This window comes from Rissa tridactyla, chromosome 4 (assembly GCF_028500815.1).
Source record: "Rissa tridactyla isolate bRisTri1 chromosome 4, bRisTri1.patW.cur.20221130, whole genome shotgun sequence".
Classification (NCBI taxonomy): Eukaryota; Metazoa; Chordata; class Aves; order Charadriiformes; family Laridae; genus Rissa; species Rissa tridactyla.
Genome location: NC_071469.1, coordinates 33,859,643 through 33,884,506, shown reverse-complemented (window position 1 = coordinate 33,884,506; position 24,864 = coordinate 33,859,643). Strand labels below are relative to the sequence as shown.

At 38.1% G+C, this 24,864-nt stretch overlaps 1 protein-coding gene across 3 annotated transcripts; it reads left to right on the top strand.

Annotated features, from left to right (window-relative positions):
- Nucleotides 1-1,710: 1,710 nt before the first annotated feature.
- On the top strand, nt 1,711-24,186 carry G2E3 (G2/M-phase specific E3 ubiquitin protein ligase). 3 transcript variants are annotated; one of them, XM_054199989.1, is made up of 16 exons: nt 1,711-1,762; nt 4,737-4,792; nt 5,789-5,886; nt 7,391-7,492; nt 8,085-8,209; nt 9,906-10,071; nt 10,761-10,867; nt 11,883-11,999; nt 13,210-13,334; nt 13,438-13,570; nt 14,265-14,390; nt 15,356-15,666; nt 16,344-16,525; nt 16,665-16,837; nt 18,787-18,986; nt 19,611-24,186. In XM_054199989.1, exons 2-16 carry the CDS (start codon nt 4,756-4,758, stop codon nt 19,841-19,843), a joined length of 2,235 nt encoding a protein of 744 aa, XP_054055964.1. In that variant the 5' UTR covers nt 1,711-1,762; nt 4,737-4,755; the 3' UTR covers nt 19,844-24,186. The 3 variants fall into 3 exon arrangements, with proteins under 3 accessions (XP_054055964.1, XP_054055965.1, XP_054055963.1); XM_054199990.1 differs by lacking the exon at nt 1,711-1,762 and adding an exon at nt 1,790-1,886; XM_054199988.1 differs by lacking the exon at nt 1,711-1,762 and adding an exon at nt 3,003-3,829 and having other exon boundaries at nt 4,741-4,792.
- Nucleotides 24,187-24,864: the final 678 nt, after the last annotated feature.

Genomic DNA, 24,864 nt, shown 5'->3' with positions numbered 1-24,864 from the left:
GAATCTGTTCTGGATTTTTCATATAGCAGGTAGGTGCTCGGTTATTGGATAAAACGCGACATCCACCATACTGAGGCATATTGAGGAAAACCAATGTAATTTGTTAAAAATATCTTTTCTTTTTTTTTTTAGCAAACCAATAATTACCTATAATTGTTTATCTCTACCTTTTGCCCTATTTCACATCCAGAGACACCTTTTTTCTTTTTCAGAAGTACACACTGTAAGGATATGTGGAATAATATTTTTCTGAGGATATCTGACTAACAGCTGTTTAATAAAAAAGTTGACTTGGACAACAGACAGGAAAAGTAATTAAGCCCCAGATACTCAAGCCCAGCAGATAACAGAGACAATTCCAAAGACCAGAAATCTCAGGCCACTGGTGGGACATTGCAGGAACCGCTCAAAGTCTTGAGGAGATTCAACTGGAACTTTCTAACTGATGAGGGGAAGGAAGATTATCACAAGTACCCCAGTGAAGAACAAACTCATTATGGGATATTTGAGGGCATTTGTATGATTGTGCAAAAGGCATTATGGGATTTTTAACGGAAAGGCTGAAGATGGCGAAAGGGTGGGGAGAAGGTACATTGAAGACGAACAAGCACAGCAAACCAGAAAGGCAGCGTGACAACTGGGGCCACCTGTGTGAAAACAAACTGCTGCTCAGCACATTCCCCTAGCCAAGTCCTAACCACGTTCTCCGGTAAGCTCTCTCTTCTGTCTGCGTGTGCCACTAGCGAACTTCAGGCCAGGGTAGCTAGCGAGCAGGGTAAGAGCTCTGGGACCTAGCTGCCGGAGAGAGCTTGGGCCTGGGTGTCAGGAACCACAGACACTCCAGGTTTGATAGTCAAGTTACCAGGGGGAATACAGATCTGGACCAGGTATTGGAGAGACGTGCCTGGGTAAGATGGGGGTGAGGTGGGAGATCTGCTACCGACACCGTCTCGCCGGTGGCTGCTGTACTGGGGACACTTGCTCCACATTCCCAGCAGCTGGACCTCGGGCCGAGGGACTGCAGCAGCCTGGCTGCAGCGGAGGGAGAAGGCAAGCTCGCCCGTGTCCCAGAGCCCCCTGGATTCAGCTTCCTTTCCACGCAGTCCACCATTACAGCGGCATTCAGATGGCAAGACATCAGCGTAAATATGAAATGCAGAGCTTTGGTTGAGAAACTCCATTTTACCGTAGCAAGTGTCATTGCGTCCAAGTGGGTTTCCCATCAGCTATGGGAAAAACAGGTCAGCTCTGTGGCATTACAGGGGGCAGCTTAGGCCCCTCAAGAACAAGCTGCAAAAGACAGTAATTTAGAAGTGGATTTCTCAGAAAAAAAAAAATTGTTTCCTTAGCTAAATGCTCCAAAAACAGGCTTTCTGGAAGAGACGCCTGGTTATTATGCAGTTCACAGGGGCTGAGGGGAGACAGTTTGTGGAGACCCTGCACCCTGCCGGGACGGGGGTTACTGACAGGTCGTGCTGCGACACGTTACCCGCCGGCCACAGCGCTTTGTCGGGTTTTCCTTCTACGCGGCGGCGGCCCCAGCAGTCTCATAAGACACCGAAACCGGCAGCGCTGCCCCAGCAGGCCTGAGGCAGCCGGCCCAACGGCTGCCGCGGGCCCCAGGCCCCTCACGGCTCCCGCCCGGCGACACAGCGCCGCCCACCGGCCGCCGTGGCCCGCCGGACCCTCCAGTCAAGCACCGATCTCCGGGATGGCGGGTCCCCCCTCCCGCCGTACCCGGCGGGGGCGGCCGCGCACCGAGGTAACGGATGCCGGGCGCAGCGGTGGGCGGGGCAGGTTCCGCGCTTCCGGCAGGGCGGCGGATGTTGGGGTTTGAATTTTCTGTCGGTTGGGGTGGGCGGCCCGGCAGCGGGGCGGCCTTCGGGGTGAGTAGCGAGCGCCTTCCATGGGCTGAAGCTTTGTCCTGCTGCCGCCTCGGGGCTGGCGGAGCCCGGGGACAAGGGCGAGGAGAGGCGGGTGGGGGGGTTGGGCTGCGGTGGCTGCCGGGGAGCGGGAGCCCCCGGCTTCTCCGTGAGGGGCGCGATGTGCAACGGGCTCCCAGCCCGCGCTTTGTGGGAGCGAGCAGCGCCTGGCTCCCGCCGCCGTGTCCGGGGGCAGGAGAGAGCGGAATAACCAAGCGGAAGGCTTCTCTCTCTTCTTGCCGCGCCGCTGAGAGGAAAACCGGGGGGGGGGCGAGCAGCGTCCCGGGGCGGCTCGCCCAGTGCGGCCGCCGGCGGGGGAGGCGGGACGGGGCCTCGCTGGTTGGCTCCTTCCACAAAAGCTGCCGTGGCCTTTCAGTAGGGTGTCGGTCAGGTTCCGTGGTTGTACCCGTGCGAGGCTGGGACAGTAAGTGGCCACCTGAATCGTGATCAGGCGGGGTCCCTGGGAAGGCGGCGGGTGTCCCCTGCCGGCGCCCGGGCGGGGGGTGCCGAGGGAGGGGTTTCTGTCAGGACACGGAACCGCGAGGTGAGCCGGGGACCCTGTCGTGTGCACGGTCAGGACACACGGGGTGAACGGGTGGGATCCGGGAGCGTTCCTTTGTTGGTATCCTAGAGAAAGCGTGTACCCGAAACCTTGCCTCTTGGGGTTGCTTTTTGGTTTTTTTCTTTTCCCATCCTCTAGTTAAAAAACTTGAAAACACCTTATGTTCTGGAGCAGTAAAGAGTTACAGAACTTGGCAAAACCTAAATGTCTACTCTAAAGATTTTTTTTTTTAGCCTATTTAGGCCAAGTGGGTACATTTCATTTACACTTCGGTTTTTATCACTGAGTGATAATGGGTTCCTGTCTTGCAAATGGACTGAAGCGGCATTGCTTTGTTCCCGGAGAAAGCCCGGTGGGATTTATGCATGGAGCCTCAATGGGCGTTCTCCCGTATCTTTTAACTTGCAAATTCAAATTTGAATTCCAGGTTCATCTCACTGAAAGAGTTTGAGAAAAGTAGAAGGAATGGGGGGGGGGGGAGGGGGAAGCAGCCATTTTTATTTCTGTTTTGCTGGAGCCAGGCAAAGGTAGGAAGGTGCTTTTCGGGTTTCCAGCCACACGTGTGTGCCTCCTCCTCCTGGTTGGGCTTTCTACAACACACTGAGGTGAAAATCTGGTCTTGTGTGGTTATATATCGAATGTTTCTTTGTTGAGTTGCCCATAGTAGATCCAGGACTATGAAATTAACAGCGACCGTTCTTAGGAAATCTCGAAGAGAAAGGAATGTGTGTGAGCTGTACGCTCGTCTTTTGCTCCCCCTGTACCTGATTAAGTCTGTCTATTTTTTTGTAATTTGGAAAAAGGGAAGTGTGTTTCTGGGAAAACTGGAACCAATTACTTCATCTGAGTGTCGGTGCAGTGTCTGTGCCTCGGCCTCATTTGCTTGTGGTGGTGGTTATTTTTTGTTTGTTTTCCTTTTAGACCGTTTTCTGGCAGAGATCTTTGTGTACAACTACTCCGATTCTCTAACCAAGTGCAATGGCGCAGATCGGTTGCCTTATGCCTCAGACTTTTGCCTCCATTATTTTTTTTTTCCCTTTCTCAATACAACTTTCCTAAAACTCCAGTAAAATGGCTGCAGTAATTTATTTGCAATAGTTTGGATTAGCCTGAGGTTTGCTCCTGAAGCCTGTACCTGGTCGTCATCTAAACTGTAAACACTGAAATTCCGATAGCTCGGAGTCTGTCAGGTTCCTGTTTTGGATGTTGTTACCGGCTGCTCCGGCGTGTGAAGCAAGCTGTTCGCCGTCCTGCGAGGTCAAGCATGGATCTGCAGGCAATGACCCATGATTCTTGTCTTGCAAAACTTTTGTAATGCTTTCTTCAGCTTCCTAAGAGAAGGCAAGTCAAAGATCTACAGATATGTTCCTAAAAGGGCTCTGCTTTGCACTAGAGAAGGAATAATCATCTTAGTGCTACGTGAAGAAACGTGTTTTTTCAGTTTTTTTCCAAGAGGGGCTAGGATGTGTGGTGTGGCACGCAGTGAAGGCTAACTCCCGGTATATCCGTGTCGGTGCATCTTGGGGATCAAAGTTTTATGAGCATGTGATGTTTGAAAGAAATGCGGGTTAGGTCAGTGTTTCTAAACGAATTGCTTCCACTTCAGAACGTAAAATACATAGTTCTGAATGGTGTAAATTCTCCTGTGTGCATGTCTCTGTTTTTCGATTGCTCACCAATTTTTTCCTGTCTTTTTTCTTTTTTTTTTTTTTTGTGGTCTTAGATCGTGATTTCTTTAACTAGGCCAGGATCCTGCATTTTCTCCAAACAATGGAGATTATCTTCATAGTAATGTCACTATCCTACCCAGTTAATTTTTTCTTTCAAGTTCCTCGTGTAAATACAATATTTGAGCAGGAGTCACTGCCACTTCCTTGGTTGTCCTTGGATCATTATTTTTGATGTTAAAAAATAACTGCAAACTCTTCTGTACGATTAAGTCTGTACATAACTAGCTGTTGCATTGGACATTTTATTTTCGCTTTCAAAAATAAAATATCTTGTTTGATAGTTTGGGGAGATAGTTAAAAGTTGCTATATGTTTCATTGATCTGTGAACATTCACATCCTGCTTTCCAAACCCCTGTCTCTCACAGTAACAGTTAAATATAACACAATTTTGTTCTTGATCCCAGTTTTACTTAACTGAGTTTGTAGGGGGGTTTTCTCCAAAATAAAATGTAAAAGCAGTATATAATGGTCGTTGTTAATGCACTAGATGTATTTAACACCTTATTTATTTTTCATGACAGGCAGCCAGAACAACTCGGGATGAGTAAAAACAGTAATTCAGACATTCAAAGCCCATGTAAGTAAGGTTTTTATTAAATAGTTACATCTTTAATCTGCATATATAGTACCAATTATAACTTGCTTTATTTGGGCTCAAAGAAAAGGTGGATTTTCAGTAATCAAATTGTGTCGGAACCACTTGTCTCAGGGAATGAAAAAGAAATAACTTGTAAACTTCCTTCTATTTGCTATAATTGGAATATTTAAAAATAGTTTTTTCTGCAGATATGTTAAGAAAGTAACCTTGGGAATTCAGCTGCCAAATCAAACACAGCTGTGTTTGAGATGTATCAGTCAAGACTTTTTTTCTTAGGCTGAAGTAGTACCTCTGTTCTCATCACTACTATGACTATTGAAAATGTATCTTATATATCTATTGAGAATTTAAGGGAAGATATTAAATGTCTGTGGAGGTATGTTAGTGGGCTACGAACTGCAAAAATGGGGAAATCCTCAAGGTTTTAGCTGACTCCAATGTTGTCTCAAGTTCTTCGATGTTTTGAAACTAGCATGTGTTTTAAAAGCACTGGTAGCATATGACTTGATACAGTCAGGATATCGTTCATATGCTTTTCACAGAGGTTATCACATAGTTATACAAAGAAACAGTTGCATTATGGATTATAGTATGGTGATGTCTTTGTGTACAATACTAAAAACAATTAGATGACGTATTTCACATGCACCTGGACATTATTGGCTATTTGATAATTACCTTTAGGTGTTTGGGGAAGAATTTAGCTTGTGTTATAGCTCTCCTGAATCAGCGGGGAGGTGGAACTGGTGAAGTATTTTATTTTTAGGAACCAGAGAAGGAACAAACGGGTAGTAGCCTCTTCCGTATTTACTATGGAATTCAACATTAAGGAGAGAAGATTATCTACTGTCCTTCATCCAGTAATCTGCTTCAAGATGCATGTGATTAAAAGCAATGAAAGTTACTGCTCTACATGATGATCCGTAGTAATTCTAGCACACTCACTGTGATTATAAACATGATTCTATATTTTAGTCTGTGTTCTCTGTGGACGGACAGATGACTGCCCTGAAAAGTATGGAGAAAAAAGGACCTATGTGGCATACAATCTCACCGTTCATTATTACTGTTTAGTAAGTATGTGGTATTGGTCTTGGAGCTTGTCTGTTTTAACTGGAAAAAAAATAAATGCAACAAGTATTAAATAGTAATAACCTGTCCAAACAGTTGTTGTAACAGCTTAAACTGTTAGCTTTAACTTGTAGCCTTGAAGGCTTGAACTTTTCAGGTGCAGCAGATGAAATAAATAAATCCCAACAAGCCTTTATTCAAAGCTAAATTCTGTTTGTGGTCCATTTCAATGAATTACTTGGTTAATTCTCCGAACCTATCAAAGCAATGAAGATACATGTTAAGAGAAAGAGAACAGATTGCACCTACATATTCACCTTTATGAGAGAAGTGTGGCTTCAGAACATGGAAAGTGAAAATTCCACCCCTTGTTGAAAAAGTACAGAAAAGTTGTCTTTTTTTTTTTTTTCACGTTTCTCATTAGTTGTTGTTTGGCTGTGAGTTATTCCCTGACATTGCACAGGACATAGAAAGGACTTAAGAAATAGTCTTACTTCTCAGTTTAGTAATAAGTACCCTGCTGATCATATACAGTTACAGCATTGTTATTTAGTAAAAGCTTATCATTTGATCAAAGCTATGGATGTAAACTACAGTTGAGTGTCTTTTGTTGTAACACATGACACTTTCCAAGATTCATATTCCTAAAAGTATGCTTAAACTACCTTTCATGCTCTTAAATTTTTGCAGATCTTTAAAATGATGACTACTTAAAAAAAAAAAGATGTTTTTGTTTATTAATAAATACAGTTCAGAATTTTTCCCCAAGCTTAAAAAAAGTCTCAAGAATATCAGGAACAACTTGGGGATTTTGCTTCTTTGTTTGTTTTTTTTTCCTCAACGTGTTCTTTAAAGATTGTGTTGACTGTGCATGGCTTAATATGTTGGATGTTGAATCCTTTAAAGACTAGGCAGAGTTTTCTGAAGTTACATAAAGATAGAATTTGTTTTTCTGAAACAAATTTTAAGCATCTGGAAGTACTAAGTAACTTTAATCTAAATTATCAGGCTCTTCTGACTTGCCTAGTTACTTGATTCTGTTTTTATTTAATTCTCCTCTAAAGTGAATTACTTTTCCTCTCAGGTTGCACTTCAGTACAGATACTTCCTACTGTGCTTCATTATCTCTACAGCACAATTGTCATTTGCATTAACCAAACTAATTTAATTTTACTTCCTCTGAAGCTTTACATGCTTAAAGTAATTGTTTGATAATTATCTGAATAGTCCATATACTTCAAAAAAGGAAGGTAAAATACACCATCTTGGGCTCTACAGTATTGCGTAAGACTTTGATGTTATGAAATATTTATTTTCATGTTACTGGTTACTGTTCCCTATTGTGTCGTATCAGACAAAAATATATACAAGTTTTGGATCAGTTTTTTAATCATTAAAATGTCTGCACGCAAGCTTTGTTTGAGTAGTCTGTTACTTGACAAATGCAGGACAGGTAATTTTAAATCTTATGGTAGGTGAATGTTTTAAAATACTTTGTTTTCATAGTTGATGTCAAGTGGCATTTGGCAGAGAGGGGAAGAAGATGAAGGTGTAGATGGATTCTTAATCGCAGATATTCGAAAAGAAGTAAATAGAGCTGCAAAACTGGTAAGGATGAAGTCTTTAGTATTTACAAGAAAAAAACCCCTGACTTTTAAGTGCACTTAGTATTGCCTGTGGGATTTGTTTTCTTTTTCCACTGGGCAGTGTGCTGAGCCCATTCAAGCGTCTGAATTTTACATTTAAGTAACAAGTATATTGGGTTCATTGAAGCCACAATAAAAATCTGCAGAAGTTCACTAGTGTTTTTAGTTCCTGGGTTTGTTGCAGATAAATGAGTAAGAGCAAATTAAACAAGCATAATACCTCATGACATTATGCTGAGCCTCAAGCGGACAGTATATAATTTCATAGATGCAACTAAACTATAGGTACTGGTAAAATAACTTGTATTTTGGCTTACGTGTCACAAGTCAACGTGCATATAAAATAATACATAGTCAAAGTCTGTGAAATAACTGTTTATTTTTACTCTTTGAAATAGAGCTAAAACACAATAGTCTTGTCACCGTTACAATTTATTGGCCAATACTGTTTCTTACGCACTTCATAGTTTTTTCTATTGGTTTAACAATTCCTGTAATTTTACTTGGACTTTAGATGTTAATATTTTGTTATTTCTGAAACAAATTATTCCTAGAAATGTAATATCTGTAAGAAAAAGGGTGCTTCAATTGGATGTGTAGCTCCCAAATGCAAACGAAGTTACCATTTTCCTTGTGGGATACAAAAAGAATGTATTTTCCAGTTCATGGAAGACTTCAGGTAAGTTCTGTGATTTTGTTGCTTTTGAATTTTCAGTTCGTTGTATTTATACAGGTTGTCATTGGAGAGGCTATTAATTAAAAAGGACATCCGGGTTATCTAAGAAAAAAATACCTTATTTGTGGAAAACATGCAGTCCAAGCTATTATATTGCATACCTAGTACCTATAAACTAACTTCTCAGCACTTTTAATGAAGTAATTTAATGCTTCTATGAGTAGTTAAATTGTTTATAAAATGGAGCGTTAAATCCTAAACTCTGAAATAAACTACAAAATGGTTGGGGTTTGTTCTTTGTCTGCCTCCTGTGCCTTTGATGAAATGGCAATGCTTTGGCTACCTGTCTCTCTCAGCAGTCAAATCAGACTCTATGCCATTCTGTCGTGTTTCAAAGCACAAGAATTCAAGATGGGCTTATTAGAGATGGACTGCAGGACAAATGGGTTTAATATCAAATGTCTAAAAAAGGCTTTATTTTATTTTACTACCATCTGTCCGGCATCTTGGCTGTAGTCAAAATACTCTTGAGTGCATTTGATAATGGCTTTATTGTGCTGAGTTTGTAGTGCTGGGCGGATTGAAATCTGACAGGCCCTTTAACTTCTTAAATAAATGACTTTTATTAAGTCAAGCACATGTGAAAAATAATGCGTTTTCAGAAAGGTTTATTCTAGAGACGCATTTCTTGGCTATCTTATTTCTTTGAAAATGTGCTAAATTATAAAATTTATCACACTACCCAGACTCTACAGAATCAATACGCAAAGTCAAAATTGCTCCTTTACCATCACAGTAACACTGAAATATAGGCAGAACTTGAGGTTCTGAGGACAGGAAATGTATTATTTGTACCACAAGAAGTTTTGAGAGAAAGGGGGTATATGATCTCTGCAATTTACGAAGCATCACTTGTCAACATGCTTCTTCCTTACTATTGTTCTATTGACTTGCTCTGTTAGATACATAATTTGTTTACATGCCCTGAGAGGCAGCAGAGCGACACACAGATGCTTGCTCACTACCCACAGTGGGATGGGGAGAGAACCAGGAGGGTAAAAGTGAAAAAACTCATGGGTTGAGATAAAGACCGTTTAATAGGTACAGCAACAGCTGCATGCGCAAGCAAAGCAAAATAAGGAATTCACTTATACTTCCCAGCAGCAGGCAGGTGTTCAGCTATTTCCAGGAAATCAGGGCTTCATCGCGTGTAACAGTTATGGGAAGACAAATGCCATAACTCCAAACATCTCCCCTTCCTCCTTTTTTCCCCCCCAGTTTTGTTGCTGAGCTTGACATCATGGTATGGAATATCCCTTTGGTCAGTTGGGGTCAGCTGTCCTGGCTGTTTCTCCTCACAGCTTCTTGTGCCCCCCCCGGCCTGCTGCCAAGTGTGGCAGCATGAGAGAAAGAAAAGGCCTTGATGTTGTGTAAGCACTGCTCAGCAAAACACATCCTTCTATCAATGCTGCTTTCATCACAAATCCAAAACACAGTGCCATACAAGCTACTGTGAAAAAAATTTAACTCCTTTCCAGACAAAACCAGTACGTGTCTGCATTTTCAGCTTGCTGTGCAACATTTATTCATGAAAAACAGATACAATAAATACAACGGATATAATTTTGCTATCCTCAGATTTTGAGGAATGTTCTTAAAATGTTGTTTTGATAAGAGAACCTTAAATTATTATTTTTAGGTCTTACTGTTGGGAACATAAACCAGTCCAAAAGTTTTCCGATAAAGAATCTAGAGGAACTTCACAGTGTACAATATGCCTGGATTTGGTTGAACAGCTTCCAGTGTACACTGTATTGAAAAGTCCTTGCTGTAAAAACGCTTGGTTTCATCGAGAATGCTTGCAGGTAACACGCATTCTCCCTTTCTTTTCTCTTTGCATCCAGATCACATTTCTGTTGTGTTTAAAAATAACGGATCAGTTGCTTAAAGTTGTGTAAAATTGCTTAGGGTTAATATAGGCAGTAGGAATGAAAATATGCTAGGTTTGAAGGACAATGGTAAAATTGTGTTTTGGAGATAAGTCTTACAAGAAGGATTTCAACGCCCTGGCCCCCCCGTCCATGTTTCTACATATGTGATAAACTTCATGCCTTTAGTTATTTTTAGGAACCAACCTAGGTAGTTGCCTTCTTGCAAGTCATTATGTACAGAATCTAAAAGCTAAAAATGTCATTTGTCCGTGATCACTTCTCTTCGCCTAAGTCCAGAGCTGGAAAAAGTTATAAGGTGGTTCTTGTAAACTCGTTCTAGATGTGGAGAGGTTGACTGAAAAGGATTGTGCTTTTGTTTATGGACCTGATTCTACTATGTGAGCTCTTGTCCTTTAAAGGAAGAGAAAATGCTCTCCATTTGCTTCAGTGTCAGGTGACATCATGATTGATAGCAGCTTTAACCTCCATGTCAGGACAGTATCTATGAATGTAATTGTTATAGATATTAAGGCATTATTTATTGGCATCCTAAGAATGGTAGTAATTCAATAATCGGTTTGGTTTTTGTTGTGTTTTTGTTTTTTTTTTTTTCCTTGACACAGTATCAAGCTTTGAGTGCTGGGATATTTTTCTTTAGGTGCTCGGTATGTAATAACAAGGACAAATTTCAGAAAGAAATGTTGAGAATGGGCATACACATTCCAGAAAAGTAAGTAATTTTGTAAATAATCACTCTTCTATAAAAACTTTGATAGGGTGATAAAACCGCTTTCTGTTTATTCTATAGAACCGCATCTATTAATGTGTGAAACCTCAGTTCTACCTTCAATGGTAGAATTGTTTGGCTCGGTAAGGAGTACCCTGTTTCCTTTTAGTTATGCATTAAAAATTGTCAAAGGCCAAATTAGTCATCTTGAACATAAAGCAGAAAGCTCTGAAAAATCATTTTTAATGCCATGATTCAACCTATTTAAAAGATCAAAAACACTTCTTAGATAAAATAATTTCACATTAACATAGAGGTTGCTGAGAAGGGTATTTTCTTTGCTTAAGTTTTTAAGTTATCTGAACTTCTCTCCAGACAGTATTATAATCAACTGGTTACTCAGCCATACAGCTTCTGCCTTCTCACAAGGGATTGCTAAGGATATGTTAAGTATAACAACTGCTTCTAAAAGTCAGAGCTGTTTTTCATAAGTTTCCGCCATTTGATGGGGGCAGAAAATAAGGCAGACAGTGATCAGAATGATGTTCCTTTGTTAGAAGTATTATTCTTTAATAACTATTAGTCTTTTCAGAGGCTACCATTAACTCCGTCCAGAGGCAGATGCTCAAGATCTTGGAGAGGAAGAAGAGTCAAAATACTTGATAAACTTTGCTGTACTGGCCTGGCAAATTCTGAGTTACTTTTCATGAGGCCGTTTTCAGTGGTAACTTGAGTAGACTGACAAAACAAATATCCATGGCTGCCGTGAGACAGAAAGCAGAATAGTATGAAATGGCACAAACATGCACTGAGGTCATGCAAAAAATAACAAATACTTTAAGCAAAGTAACTGTACACAAGAAAAAAGGTCTGTCTGTGTATTTTATAGTATTATTTTTGTCCCTGTGATTGAAATACCTTCACGTGATTATTACATAAATCTTTTCCAAAGACAGAGTAACCCATTTATACAATTGGAAATACAGTTGTAATAATGGAGCTTCTGCCTTTTTTATAGGGATGCATCTTGGGAACTTGAAGAGAATGCATATCAAGACCTACTGCAATGTTATCAACACTGTGACATTAAAAGATGTCTCTGCAAGAAAGGAAGAGACTATAATGAACCTGATAGGTATGACACTTTTCCAGTAAAGTATAATCTGTGATGGAATAGTTCCTTGGTTTTTTTTTTTTAAATAAATTTATTTAAATGGTTTAATGCTTTTCAGCATCAGTTTTTAAAGTCAAGCCAAGACACTGTGTCCAAATAAAACGTTTTGTTTACTACCTATAATCATAATAATTCAGTACTAATTTTCTCTTATTTAATCAGGTTATAAAAGCCAAGAAAACCAAACCAGTTGATTATCAGTTATCTTGTCCTCGTTCTCATTTGATACAGAGCTGAAGTAGAATTTGTACATCCACATAACATGTAGAATAGCATGTGCCTAAGTTAATGTTGTGTATCTTTGATTCAAAGCTTAATTCAACAAATTAATAATTGTTTGAATACTTAATACCTTTATAAGAAATTCATTAAAGTACTAGACTTAGGTGGAAATTAACTAGCTGTGTAAAATCAAATTTAAAATTGTTTTATTTGTGTGCTTCTGAGATGTGTATGTTCCATTGGCATGAGTATTCTCAAAGCTGTCAGAGCCTCTAGTTTGACAACTTGTTTCTGTAGTACTGTGGTAGGTTTGCTCCCTGTAGACATTAACTTTGCTTTGTACAGATTGGACTGAACATTGCTTGGTTCATCCATGGTATGTGAGCACCTCAGGATTTACTTTAAGAGTTGTACCTTAAGCTTCCAATATTTGAACTATTATCAGTCACATTGTTCTATTGTATGTTTAAGCAAAATTGAAGAAATCTAGACAAAAACCTAACAGATACTTAAACACTGCCATTAGTGTTAGAGTGTTACTCAGACTGTGTAAGGATAATCGGATGTGCTGCTTTAAGAAATTTACCATTTGGAAAAGCTGACTGGTGGATACCCATAAAATACAGAGGCTGTTTCTGGCTAGCAGCACGAGGGGAAAATATTGGCTGCAGGTTATTGACTTCAAGGCAAAGGAGCACCCTTAACTCATAACCTCTTTCAATACAAGGTGCTGGCACATGGATAGCTTTTTTTTTTTTTTGTTGCAGCCAGGAATTGAGAGTACATCATGTCAGAAAAAAATTCCCCTAGATTATACACAGTCCTACCAGATTGATAAAATTATGCTTTGTTAGGTTAGTGTCTGGATTACACTTACTGTTGAATATTCTTTGTTTTAACTAGCCTCATTCATCTGTCTAATTCTAAATGCATAAGTTTTTAATTTTAGTAAATGGGAAATAAAACGTTGTCAGTATTGTGGTTCCCGTGGAACTCATTTGGCCTGTTCAGCTATGAAGTCATGGGAGCAAAACTGGGAGTGCATGGAATGCACAAGTATCTTGGCAAAATCAGGTAAAGTTATGGATGCGATAGTGACTTCTTAAAATTATAAATTATAATACTATGTATTTTAGAGCTAGCAAATTCACTAAATTAATATAATTTAATCATACAGGGAACTATAGCAAACAGAAAAAGCGTTCTTTGGCTACCTCTGAAAAGACAGATGGAACAACTTGTTTGCTGGAAGAGCCATCTCCAAAGTGCCCTCGGCAGTCACCTGGATCTCAACGCAATTTTCTTCTCCAGTGCGTAACATTCTGTTTTCATACAGAAACTGATTATAATATAAAATAGTATTTAAACATGAGGAGGTGATGGCTTATTCCACAGGAAAAACTTATTATACTAAATTGCAAATTGAATAAAATTGGAGTAAAGTTTAGTGATTAAAATTTTCTGAGTAAGCTGTGAATTCTGTAAATTTGCTACAGTTATTCGCATTCGGTGGCATGCAAACTAGTTTTTAGTTTGTCAAAATTAGGTCCTTGTAAAAAGAATCTTAACAGTTTTGAGGTAACTTCGAATGTACAAGTGGCAAAACTTTAAGGTTGCTTATTAATATTTTTTCCGTGTAAATACTGTGCTAGAAATCTAGCTTAGAGATGTTTATATAAATAAGGTTTTCCTCTGCTGTAATAACCTTTCAAGTTGGTAGAAACTAATATTTTTAGGTTTTACTTCTTATATCAGTCATGACTTCCATTTCATGTATGGGATGCAATTAAAAATGGATCCTAAAACCACCACATAATAAAATACTGAATTATTATTTTTAAAATTACAGGTCAGGCACCGATAGACTTTGTGTAAATGAACATACAAATGAGATTCAGTACTGAAATAGGGGGAAACTATATTGCTGTGTATAGTTTTAAGTGGGTTTTTAAGTGTTTATGCATTCTTCCATTGTATCTCCTAAAATACTGTTTGGACTTCTAGATCACCAAAGATAATGTGCCAGAACAACATGTCGCCCTGCTCACACCGAGAACATCCAGCATCCAACAGAGTGATGATGTCCTTATCTCCACTGATGTCAAACAGGAACTGTTCCCTGAGGAAAAAGTATTTTCTATTTTTTACGTTGAAGAGTAATCTAGCACATGGCTTTATACCATATTTTCTACAGAACATGGTGTGTGTGTGTATATGTATAGTGGCTATATATATTTGTGTGTCTGTATATATAGTCACTGGAAAAATGGAATGAATACACTGAAGAGCTGAAGTCATAACTTGATAAAGGCTTCTGGTGTTTCTAAATGCTAGAGGGGGGTGAGGAGAAAAAAAAAAGATACCTATAGAGAATTTTTAGGTTGGGTAGTGAGGGGATCAAAACCCAGAGACGCATAAGAGAATCATGGGATCATAGAATTGCCTAGGTTGGAAGAGGTCTTTCAGACCATCTAGTCCAGCCACCAACCTAACTGACAAAAACCATCACTAAACTAATCCTAACTACTTTCTTCAAATTAGACGTGTGCTTTTGGTTGCAAGTTAGAAAACGAAGAACGAGCCTTATTTAGACTGGTTTCTTAGTTTTTTGAAATGAGAACCGCAATGTTTTTTCCTACTTAAATGTATTTTTTATTATAGTGACAAAGATGAAATATTAGTGCACAGTTGACTGTGTATTCTAATTTTCTTGCAAAACATCTCTTTAATACAAACATGGTAAGCTCTTCAATTTCTCACTTTTATCCCATTGTTCAAATGTAGAATGATGGTGTGAGAATTGTTTGGTACTATGTTGGTATAATTGAATTAAGAAACTATTTATTTTATGCCAAGGTAATTATTCCTACCTCCTTTTTTCCTAGTTCTTAGAGGTACTTTAAATTTGCCACTACAGAGTTAAAACTTGAAGAATCTACACCAAAATTTTTACTGATATAATTTACGCAATACCTAAATGTACCAGAGTGTTTGAAGAGGTGCTTTTCTTAGCAGATTTTAGCATGTTTCCTGTATAACTGTTGCTAATTATGAATCATAGGTTTCATCTGAAAATACATGGAATTTTCTTGTAGGCATTTAAGAAAGAAAAGAAGGGAAGTTTCTAATATACTGAAGGAGTTAAAGCTACAAGTTAATACAAAAACTACAAGGCTTAACATCAATGCAGAAAACATCTGGAATAGTGCTTTAAAAGGATTTAGACAGCGCAACTTCAATCCTACAAACACCATTGAAATAAAATTCACAAACTGCAAAAATAGATCCAAGACAGATACTCCTGCTGCATCAAAACACCATTTCTTTCAATTACTAATGTTTCACCTTCAGAATTCATCATTGTTTGAGGGCTCTTCTGCAAAGAACTTGTCCCTCGATTTTCAAGGTAATTAAATGCTTTGTTCAAAAATACATTAAGAACTATGTAACTTGAAAGGTTTTTAAATCTTCAGCCAGTATGATTGCCAGATCACAATTATAGTCCTGATGGATAGAAATTGTTTTTTAATTTTTTTGCTTTTAAATTCTAAAGTGGAGTGGGGTGTGGATTAACCAAAAAAAATTTTGTTTAGTTCGAAAAGTTGATGACAACCAAGGAAAAAATAGAGCATATCGTTATACTTAAAACTTTTTAATTAATGTATTTGTTCCCTTCAAGTGAATTTATTTCTTCTAACTCTCTGTTACTTATTTTCCTTTCCTCAAATTTCTAGAACATTATCTCTGATAGCATGCCCCCCGAAAGACACAAAGTTAGTGTCTTTGAGTTCTTATGCTTCAGAATTAAATGTGCCCTGGGTACAAAGTGGAAGGGGAAGTTACATCTCCTCCCAAACCTTGATAGTGGATGAAGGGTTGAAGTAAAAGTACATGGTACTCCTATGTTAAAAAAAAATACAGGTCTTACTGTTTCAACCAGTGGGAGATGGCAAACCACATTAGTTGCATCAAAGTGAGAAGGAATTGCATTATGAGATTTTTTTCTATAAAAAATTGAGGATCACAAATGGATTTTATACATATATAGTAAATACGTATGTATGTTTGTTTGTTTGTTTGCAGCTGTAAAAGAGAATCTTTATTTTGAAGCTGGTAAAATGATCGCAGTTTCTTTGGTTCACGGTGGCCCATCTCCTTGTTTCTTTTCCAAAACACTGTTTGATTGTCTTGTCTATGGTCCAGAGAATGTGAAGCCAGCTTTGGAAGATGTTGCTGATGTTGATGTAGCACGAACAATAAAAATGGTAAATAAAACTAAACTTATTGTCAAATTCTTAAAAAAGGACTTATTGAATATAACTTTAGTTCAGATTAAAAAACTTATATTTTATAGATATACATGCATGTAGTAAACAAATGCCTAACTTTTATCTTCCAATACAGATAAAATATTCAAATAGTCTGTCCAGCCTACAGTCTGCAATACATGACTGTTATGAATTCCTTGCTGCTGCTGGATGTTTAAGACCTATAACATCTTTGTGTGATAAGAACATGCTGGTGAATGACATACTGATCCATCATGTAATCAAGAGAATTATTTCACCCTTAGAAAGGTTTGTTTTGTTTAGAGTTTTCAAACTTCCTGGATTTTTTCCTCACTGAAACACTAAATAATATGTTGCTAAACTTTCACATGCTTTTACTAATTCTCCATTTAAACCAATGAAATGTACTGTAGCTTTCAGTGGATTAAGTAGCAACTGTTAACTAGTTAATTAGACTGGAAGACTGAAATTATTTCTCCACATATCTGTTCCGTTCCACTTCTCCTTGGCCACGTTCCTTTTTCAACGTTATGAAGAGGGCAGATTAGTAGTTGTAAACTATAGCATGACGAAGACCTTTGCACTAGAAAATTTCTTTAGCTTGTGTTCATTTTGAATTCAGAATTGCTTGAATTTAGAATCTTTAAATTTTAGAAGTGTTAAACATATGTTTAGAATTTAAATGAGTTTTCCAGAATTCTAATTAGGGGGGTTGTGTGTGTCACTAGGAGGGTGATAATTTGCACGTGTGTAAATTGGCTTACTTAGAAAGTAAGCATTGCATTGGTGTTTCCATCAGGTAATGGTGACTTCAGATAGCTGGGAAAGTTGCAGCTGTTGACTATTTTTTTGATTCCCCTCTGACCTTACTTCCAACTTGCATTCTTCATCTGCTCAGTAAAAAGGCACTGGATGCTAATTTTTCCAAGTATAGTTGGATTTATACTTAAAATATTCATGGTGTTAATTTGGCAAAATTTGAATCAGCTGAATTTCCAAGAATTATGAAGAACTAATTTTGAACGTGAGGATTTTTTTTAACAAAGTTAACAGTAATTAGTCTTTCAGACAAGGCCCTCTGTGGCATATTTGACCAATCTGCATCATATTTTAAGACTGGTCAGCTAAAAAGTGAAAGGTAATAAATAAGTATCCTGATTGTTTATGGGAATATGTGGCTTTACGCATTTTCGGAGATGGGCTTAAAATGTGCCAAAGTGAATAGAGCAAGAATTTTCTTGTCTACCACCCCCTGCTCAAGCCAGGCCACCTAGAACCAGTTGCCCAGGACCATGTCCGGGCAGCTTTTGAATATCTCCATGGATGGAGACTCTAAAACCCCTTTAGGCAACCTGTGCCAGTGCCCAGTCACCCTCACAGTAAAAACGCGTTTCCTGCTGTTCAGACAGAACCTCCTGTGTTTCAGTTTGTGCGTGTTGACTCCGGTCCTGTCACTGGGCACCACTGAAAAGAGTCTGGCTTTGCGCATGCCCTTCAGATAATTCTACACATTGAGATTCCACCTAAGCCTTCTTCAGGCTGATCAATGCCAGCTCTGGGCTGTTCCTCATAGGGTTATGCTCCAGTCCCTTAATCATCCTAGTGGCCATCTGCTGGGCGCTCTCCAGTATTTTCACACTTCTCATATTGGGGAGCCCAGAACTGGACACAACACTCCAAGTGGGACTTCACCAGCACTGAGCAGAGGGAAAGGATCATCTCCCTTGACCTGCTGGCACTATGATTCCTAATGCAGCCTGGGATACTGTTATCTGTATTTCCCACAGGGAGAAATGGTAGCATGTAAACGCACGCACACGGCAGAATCCAAATGAAGGCTATCCTTTAAGACCTCTAGGGATAAGGAATTTAAACTGTTCCCTAATGGGATATCTGTAAGAAAGAAATTCATGTTCTTACATGAAATTTAAAAGTAAACCATGCTCATGCAGTTAAGTGCTAGGAAATATTTAATTTTTGCATATTGCTGGTATTTCTTTCATCTGCCTGAAAAACCTCCACAGAAACACTTAGATTGTTAAAAGGAGAATTAAACACATTTTCCAACATTAAAATAAAATGGTACTTCTATGTATACCTTATTGACAAGACTCGGAGACTGTAGAAGGGGAAACTATGATGTCCAGTCTTACAGCTTTATAAAATGCAGAGTACAATTAGTTACCTACTGGCTTCCTGATGCATGCTTGTTCTCTCTCTCCCCGCCCCCTCCCCAGTTTTAGACAAGGTTTGAAAACTCTTGGTGTGCTAGAGAAAATGCAAATGCATCCAGAGGCGTTCTCTAGTATACTTTGCCACAAACCTGAAAGACTTTCAGCAGAAACAATTTGCGATCTCTTTACAATCCATTCCTCATCAGATGTAAATGAAGTTGAAGGTGCTGATTTTTGGATCGGTTATTTGCAAGATGTGGAAAGTAAGTAATTTTTTTTTCTTTTTCCCCTTCCCTCTTCAGAGTACTTTGCTGGTATACGTACCAGGTTTGGGTTTTAGATTTCAGTGGAGTAAATAAATGAAGGTTTTGAGGTCAGTGTCAGTTCCTAATTGCCCCTTCCCCTTCTTCCTTACTAACTATAACTTCTGAAATTGTTGACCAATTATAATCCAACTTGAGAGGGGTAAATATCTGAAGGATTAGTACTACAATTCTTCTGAGTGGGTCTTTTTTTAAAAAAAAAAAAAAAAAATCAAAACAACCTGAGTGGTAGAAAAAAATGCTTTCATTCCCTGTCTTTCACAGCTTTGCTGTGAACTTATTAGGTGGTGTGTATCTCAAAAAAAGATAGAAAACATCGGTCTGCTCTTGTAGAAGAGGTTTTTTCCTGTTCACTTTAACTTTTCAGAACTAACCCAAGTGGGTTTTTCTTGCTAAAAATTTCTTATTTGGCCATATAACTGCGTATTCATTCAGCATATTGATCTGGGGTTTCCTGATTTCAGGGTTTTTTTCCTCTAACACTTAACGTGCTGGATAATGGTTTATGGGTAATAAGCAATAACTGGTACAACCTAATCCTGTTTGGTTTTTTTTTTTTTTAAGGTGGTGAGTCAGTAGTGACTTTGGAGGATATTCTGCTCTTCGTAACGGGCTCTATTTCTATACCACCCATTGGTTTTGATCCAGAACCTACTATTAAATTTTTGCATATAAGGTATCCCGTTGGAAACAGACTCCTTAATTGCTTAGAGCTTCCTATAACAAAGACATACGACCAGTTTAAAAATAAAATGGAGTTCACCATCAGAAACACACTAAGAGTCGAAAGGGAATAAATATTTTTGCTACTGAACTGGATGTTGGAAACTTCAGTTTTCTGCAGGAACATCTGCTTGCGAATTGCTACTGTATTTTTGGACAGCATGCTCTCGGCCTTTGCTGACCTTTCCCCCAAAGATACGCAAAGAGCAGTAATGTTGTAAGAGGAAAAGCAGTTTTCAAATCAAAATACGGATTATCTGTTGAATCCTCTTCCTGTTTGAAGTTTGCTTTAAGAATCTTACAGAAGTATTGTAAATGTCTACTTTTGCTCTAGACAGGTATGAAATGTTACCAAACTCCGTAACATTCTAGCTATTTCCCACAGGTAAGTATGTTGATTGTATTACTTCAGTAACTTATTTATCAAAGTCAAATCAGGTACACTTTGAAGATAACTGCTGTAAAGCTTTGTCTCAAGTAAAACTGATGTAGTTCTTCAGTTGTTCCATGTATATTTTTTCAGTAATTGTTTTTACATTGAAGATTCATTTACGTTTTGATGATTCATACAAACCTATGAAAGTTAAGAAACCTGGAATTTTAAGGTCGCTGTGGTTAGTGCATTAAAATATAACTAAGCTCTGGAGAAAACCTAGGCAAAATAATAAGGCACAAGAGCAAAATCTGGTTGAACTTGAGTTTCTGTTGTTAAACAAAAGCTTTGACATTTGCACACATTTCTACATTCTGGTGTTATACATTAGTTTTTAATTATATATATAGCCAAAAAAGTAAAAAACTAGAAGTAAATTTTGAATATGCAACAATAAGTGGTCTTTCAAAATGAAATATAAAGGTTAGACTTAATGTTGTGGGGTATGAAAGTATAAGAATTTGTTGCTCATTAGAACATGCTATTTCGTCTTCAGTGGAAGTCAGTATTTTCATAGGAATATGCACTAAAACTGTTAAACCATATTAAAGTCTACCATCAACTTGTCAGTGCCTGACACTTTTCCTAGCTTTTAGTCTAAACTCTTTCTATTCAATGGTAGGCGCATTCTGAGCAACTTCAACTATGTAAAATATATTTCAATTCTGCAGTATTTGTATAAATACCATTAAGCCATAAAAGATAAAAAGTGAAATTCCTACATGGTAACACCTGATTGTTCTACAACTATGAAACTGAAAGGACATCTAAGTACAGTTTTTTAAAACTTATGCAGGTCTCTCTTTTGAAATTGCTGTTTCCTCCCGTCAGTTTGACCACCTATACTATGTCCCACACATAGGTTGTGCTATAGATGTATATACTTATATATATCTCTATATATACATGCATTCTTAAAAATATTGAAAAGTAATAATACATTTTTTTATTAATGTAGCTTGGTTTTAATTGAAAATACAAGCAGGATTGCTTTACTCTTGAATGCCTCGGTAAGAAAGTAGATTATAAATGGATAGGTGCTTCTAAAAAAAAATAATCCGATCTAATCTGGATCTGGGTTGTGGTTCACTGCAAGTATTCCTGTAACTACCAGATTTTATTACTAAATGCTAATTACATAGCAGTGTACTGCAACTCAGGAACTGTGGAAGTAGCAGTCAAGACTTGCTAAATTTGAGGCCATGCTATAAAGGGTTAAAGACAAAGAGGCAGATGGGTATTTGAATTACACAGCTCGTTTAACAATATGCAGGTATTTTGAATCTTTCTTAAACTGCTACAGCTTCTTTTTCTTTCTTGATCTTGGGAGAGGTACTAATCCTTTTTTATACAGACCTATTTCTGTCAGTGGGTAACAGAAGTGTTAAATTTTTTTTTTTATTGTTATTTCAAAGTCTCTAAGTAAATTATTGCAAGGCTTAGATCAGCCATTTCTCACTACATATAGCTAAAACAATCTAATCTCACCAAAGTCCTGTCATCAGAAATTTAAGAATATTTGAAATTAAGACAGGCCTAGCGGTGCTTTTCTGGTTCTGAGCCAAAAGCGTATTAAATTCCCCTTTAAAATAAATGTATATGCTCTTGGAGAATGCAATTGACTTATCTATATACTAAGCATTTTCTCATTCTCTTCTGATTTTTTTTTTACCTCCAGTAATACTCTATGTTTGTCATCTTTGCATAATTTTTAAGTGTCACACTGCTAATAACTTCTTTATATTCTTACCCTTCAGAATGGTGGTATAACAAAGGCGGTTTGTTGCAAATTTGTTTGTATAATAAGGATTCATGTTGTATGTTCATCTTCTTATAACATAGCAATGCGTCTCCTGCAGATAGAGTATTACACTTTAAAAATGAGTGGTGTACCCAGTGCAGTATTCCTTTCTCTTGCCTAGTTAGAGATAAATGTCTTCTGTAATATTATGTTATTTTTCTGTATGGGAAATAAAGAACTTATAGAAGTAGCAAGCAGAGCGTGGATAACTTTAACGGACAATTCTTGGACTTTTGGTATCTGCAATGGCATGGAAAATGGTTTAGAACTTGAAACTAAATTGCATTTTAAAACCTTCCATGGAGAAAGAAATAATGAGGTAATGTGAATATAAGGCTTCAAAAAGTATCTGAAGTAAAAGGCGTGAACCCTGTTTTTATTGCTTGTTAGTTTTGAATTCAGCAGTTGGTAGGTTTTATATAAAGGTAGAACTAACCTATTTGTCAGCTGAAGAGAAATCTTGTTAAGTTTAAAACACTGCAATACAATGCTATATCACAACCTGAAATCCGTAAAATCCTCTAGTCTCTAATATTGCTTGAAAAGATTTTTCTAATACTGATGTACACATGTCAGGACAAGTTGTTTTTCCTTTTGTTGGTTTGGTCAGCTCTACCTAGACATTTTAATATAATCCTTGATATCATCAAGTTACATTCCTAAATGCTACTATGGAAAGGAATTTCGTCTCTTCTGCTCATTTTCAGCCTTTATTTATATAGACCAATCCTAAATTTAACTGTTCATTAAAATTCCATTGAACAAGCTGACTGCCCATCCATCAAAACACAGAAAGGTCTCTTTTGTCTGTAAACTGTAAGAACAATTTCTGTAACTATAATGACCATCAAGTTTTTAACTGCTTTAGCAGGTCACTGAAGTGCAGTGAGTTATCAGGTAGTTTTCATTTTACATAAACTTTAACCTGAGGCACATCTGGAAACTAGGGAAGTTTCTTTCTTTCTGCATTTCTGTAACACAAGGAGAATAATTGTATACGCATTACCTGTTGTGTATTAAATATATTTGTTAAATCTTTTATAAGATTCATCAGGGCCACAAGAGAACTATGGCAGTCCTCTCCGACTGTCTTTGGCCAAAGAACTTCACGCTGCAGTTTCTGCATCAAGCCCTGAGCTTCCATCTGGAATTAGTACATCAAATAAGCTATTTATTTTCTAGAGTGATCACTTTCTAGTAAAAAATAATAGGTTAGTGTTAGTGATTTTAGGATGATCTCATTAATGAAGCACGTATAACTTTAAGGAAAAAAAAAAAACAAACCCAAGTATTTGAGATCTATGTTTGAAGACCCAAGGGATAAATTTTTGTTAGTTCAGGCTTCAGAAGCGAGGGATGCTTACTAGAAAAAGCTCTTAGCATTTTTAACTGGTTTATGAGTGAAAAACAGTCAAAAGGAGAAGAAATTATCAGTTTATACTTAAAGCTGCAGCACATGATGATTTAGACCTTGATGGTTTTCATTAAGATGTTCGGTCTTGGGAGTGGAAGACATGAGGATTTTGAGAGGTGAAGTTAAAATGTAGAGCAGAGTATTTCAGACAGAGTCTGCATGTGCATTTTGAAAATAGTATTAACATTCTTGTTCAAATAGAAGGAAATGCAACTCTATGCTAGAAAATATGTTTTTGAAGTTTATCTTGATTCTGTATTATAGGGTAAAGCATTTTAAAGCTAAGGTTTACCTTTTTTATTTAAGGAAGAGAATTGCTAGTTGGATAAAAGAAAAAATTAAAAATTTGAGATGTCAAATCATATGCATACAGAAAATCATTGTCAAAATACAGTTTGTAAAAAAAAAAAAAAAAAAAAAAAAAAAAAACAACAAAAAAAAAAACAAACAAACAAAAAAACCCCAAAAAAAACCCAAACAAAATAACCAACAATGCAACCCTCTGATTTTTGTATCACATAAACGATGTTCTTCTTAAACTTACTGTAACTAGAATATTACATGAGAAAGTATAATTTTGTAAATATTTTTAGCTCAAACTTGAACTGCAGGATCGGTGCCTGAAATGTATCTTCAAGCAACATTGTACTTGACAAATGTAGCATCAGTGCTGAAATAATCCATAATTGTGGGAAATAACTGTCATGTGTATGTTCAAAGTGTGATAAAGGGTTAAATTTCTGTTGGAATAAATATGTAACACTTTTCAGTGTGTTTATTTTGTGGTGATTTAATGGGTTTTAGCTCTAGAACTGTTATTACATTTGCTGTGGTTTCACTTGTGTGGGGATATACACCTTTATATACATCTACAGCATGTTTATTTACCCAGATACCTTTGTATCCCTAGGGGGGTTGGGGCGAGTGGGATTTCTGTGAGGCACAGGGAGAGAAGGCGGCCTGTGGGTATGTGCTACCTGCGGCACAGACAAGCAGACTTTTAAGTATTTTCCTTTCCAATAACTCACTAAAACTTGATGATTTTCCTGTTTTTGAAACATCAGTCCTTCCACTGTAGTCAGTCTAAGCGCCTCAGAGCCGCCCTGGTCGCATTTAAGATGCGGTCCAGGGAGTGTTTCAGTTCTCTCTTGAAAACGCAGCCCGAGAGCAGAGCCAAGAACTGTTCAGTCGGCTTTTTGCTCGGGGTGGGGGAGAGGTGGGAAAGCAGCATCCTGTTGTCCGAAAGATCTCAATCTGGGCCCAAATTTTAAATCCTAAAATGCAGTTCCTTAATTACGGCTCCCTGGAGAACGGGAGCCGGTTCTAGGCCTCCGGGCGGGAGGCACCACCTTCCCCCAGCGCCGGGGCGGGGAGGGCGCAGAGCTGTGCCGGGACTGCCGCCGGAGACCCATCGACGGAGCGGGCGGCGGGGTCCATCACCTGGCGG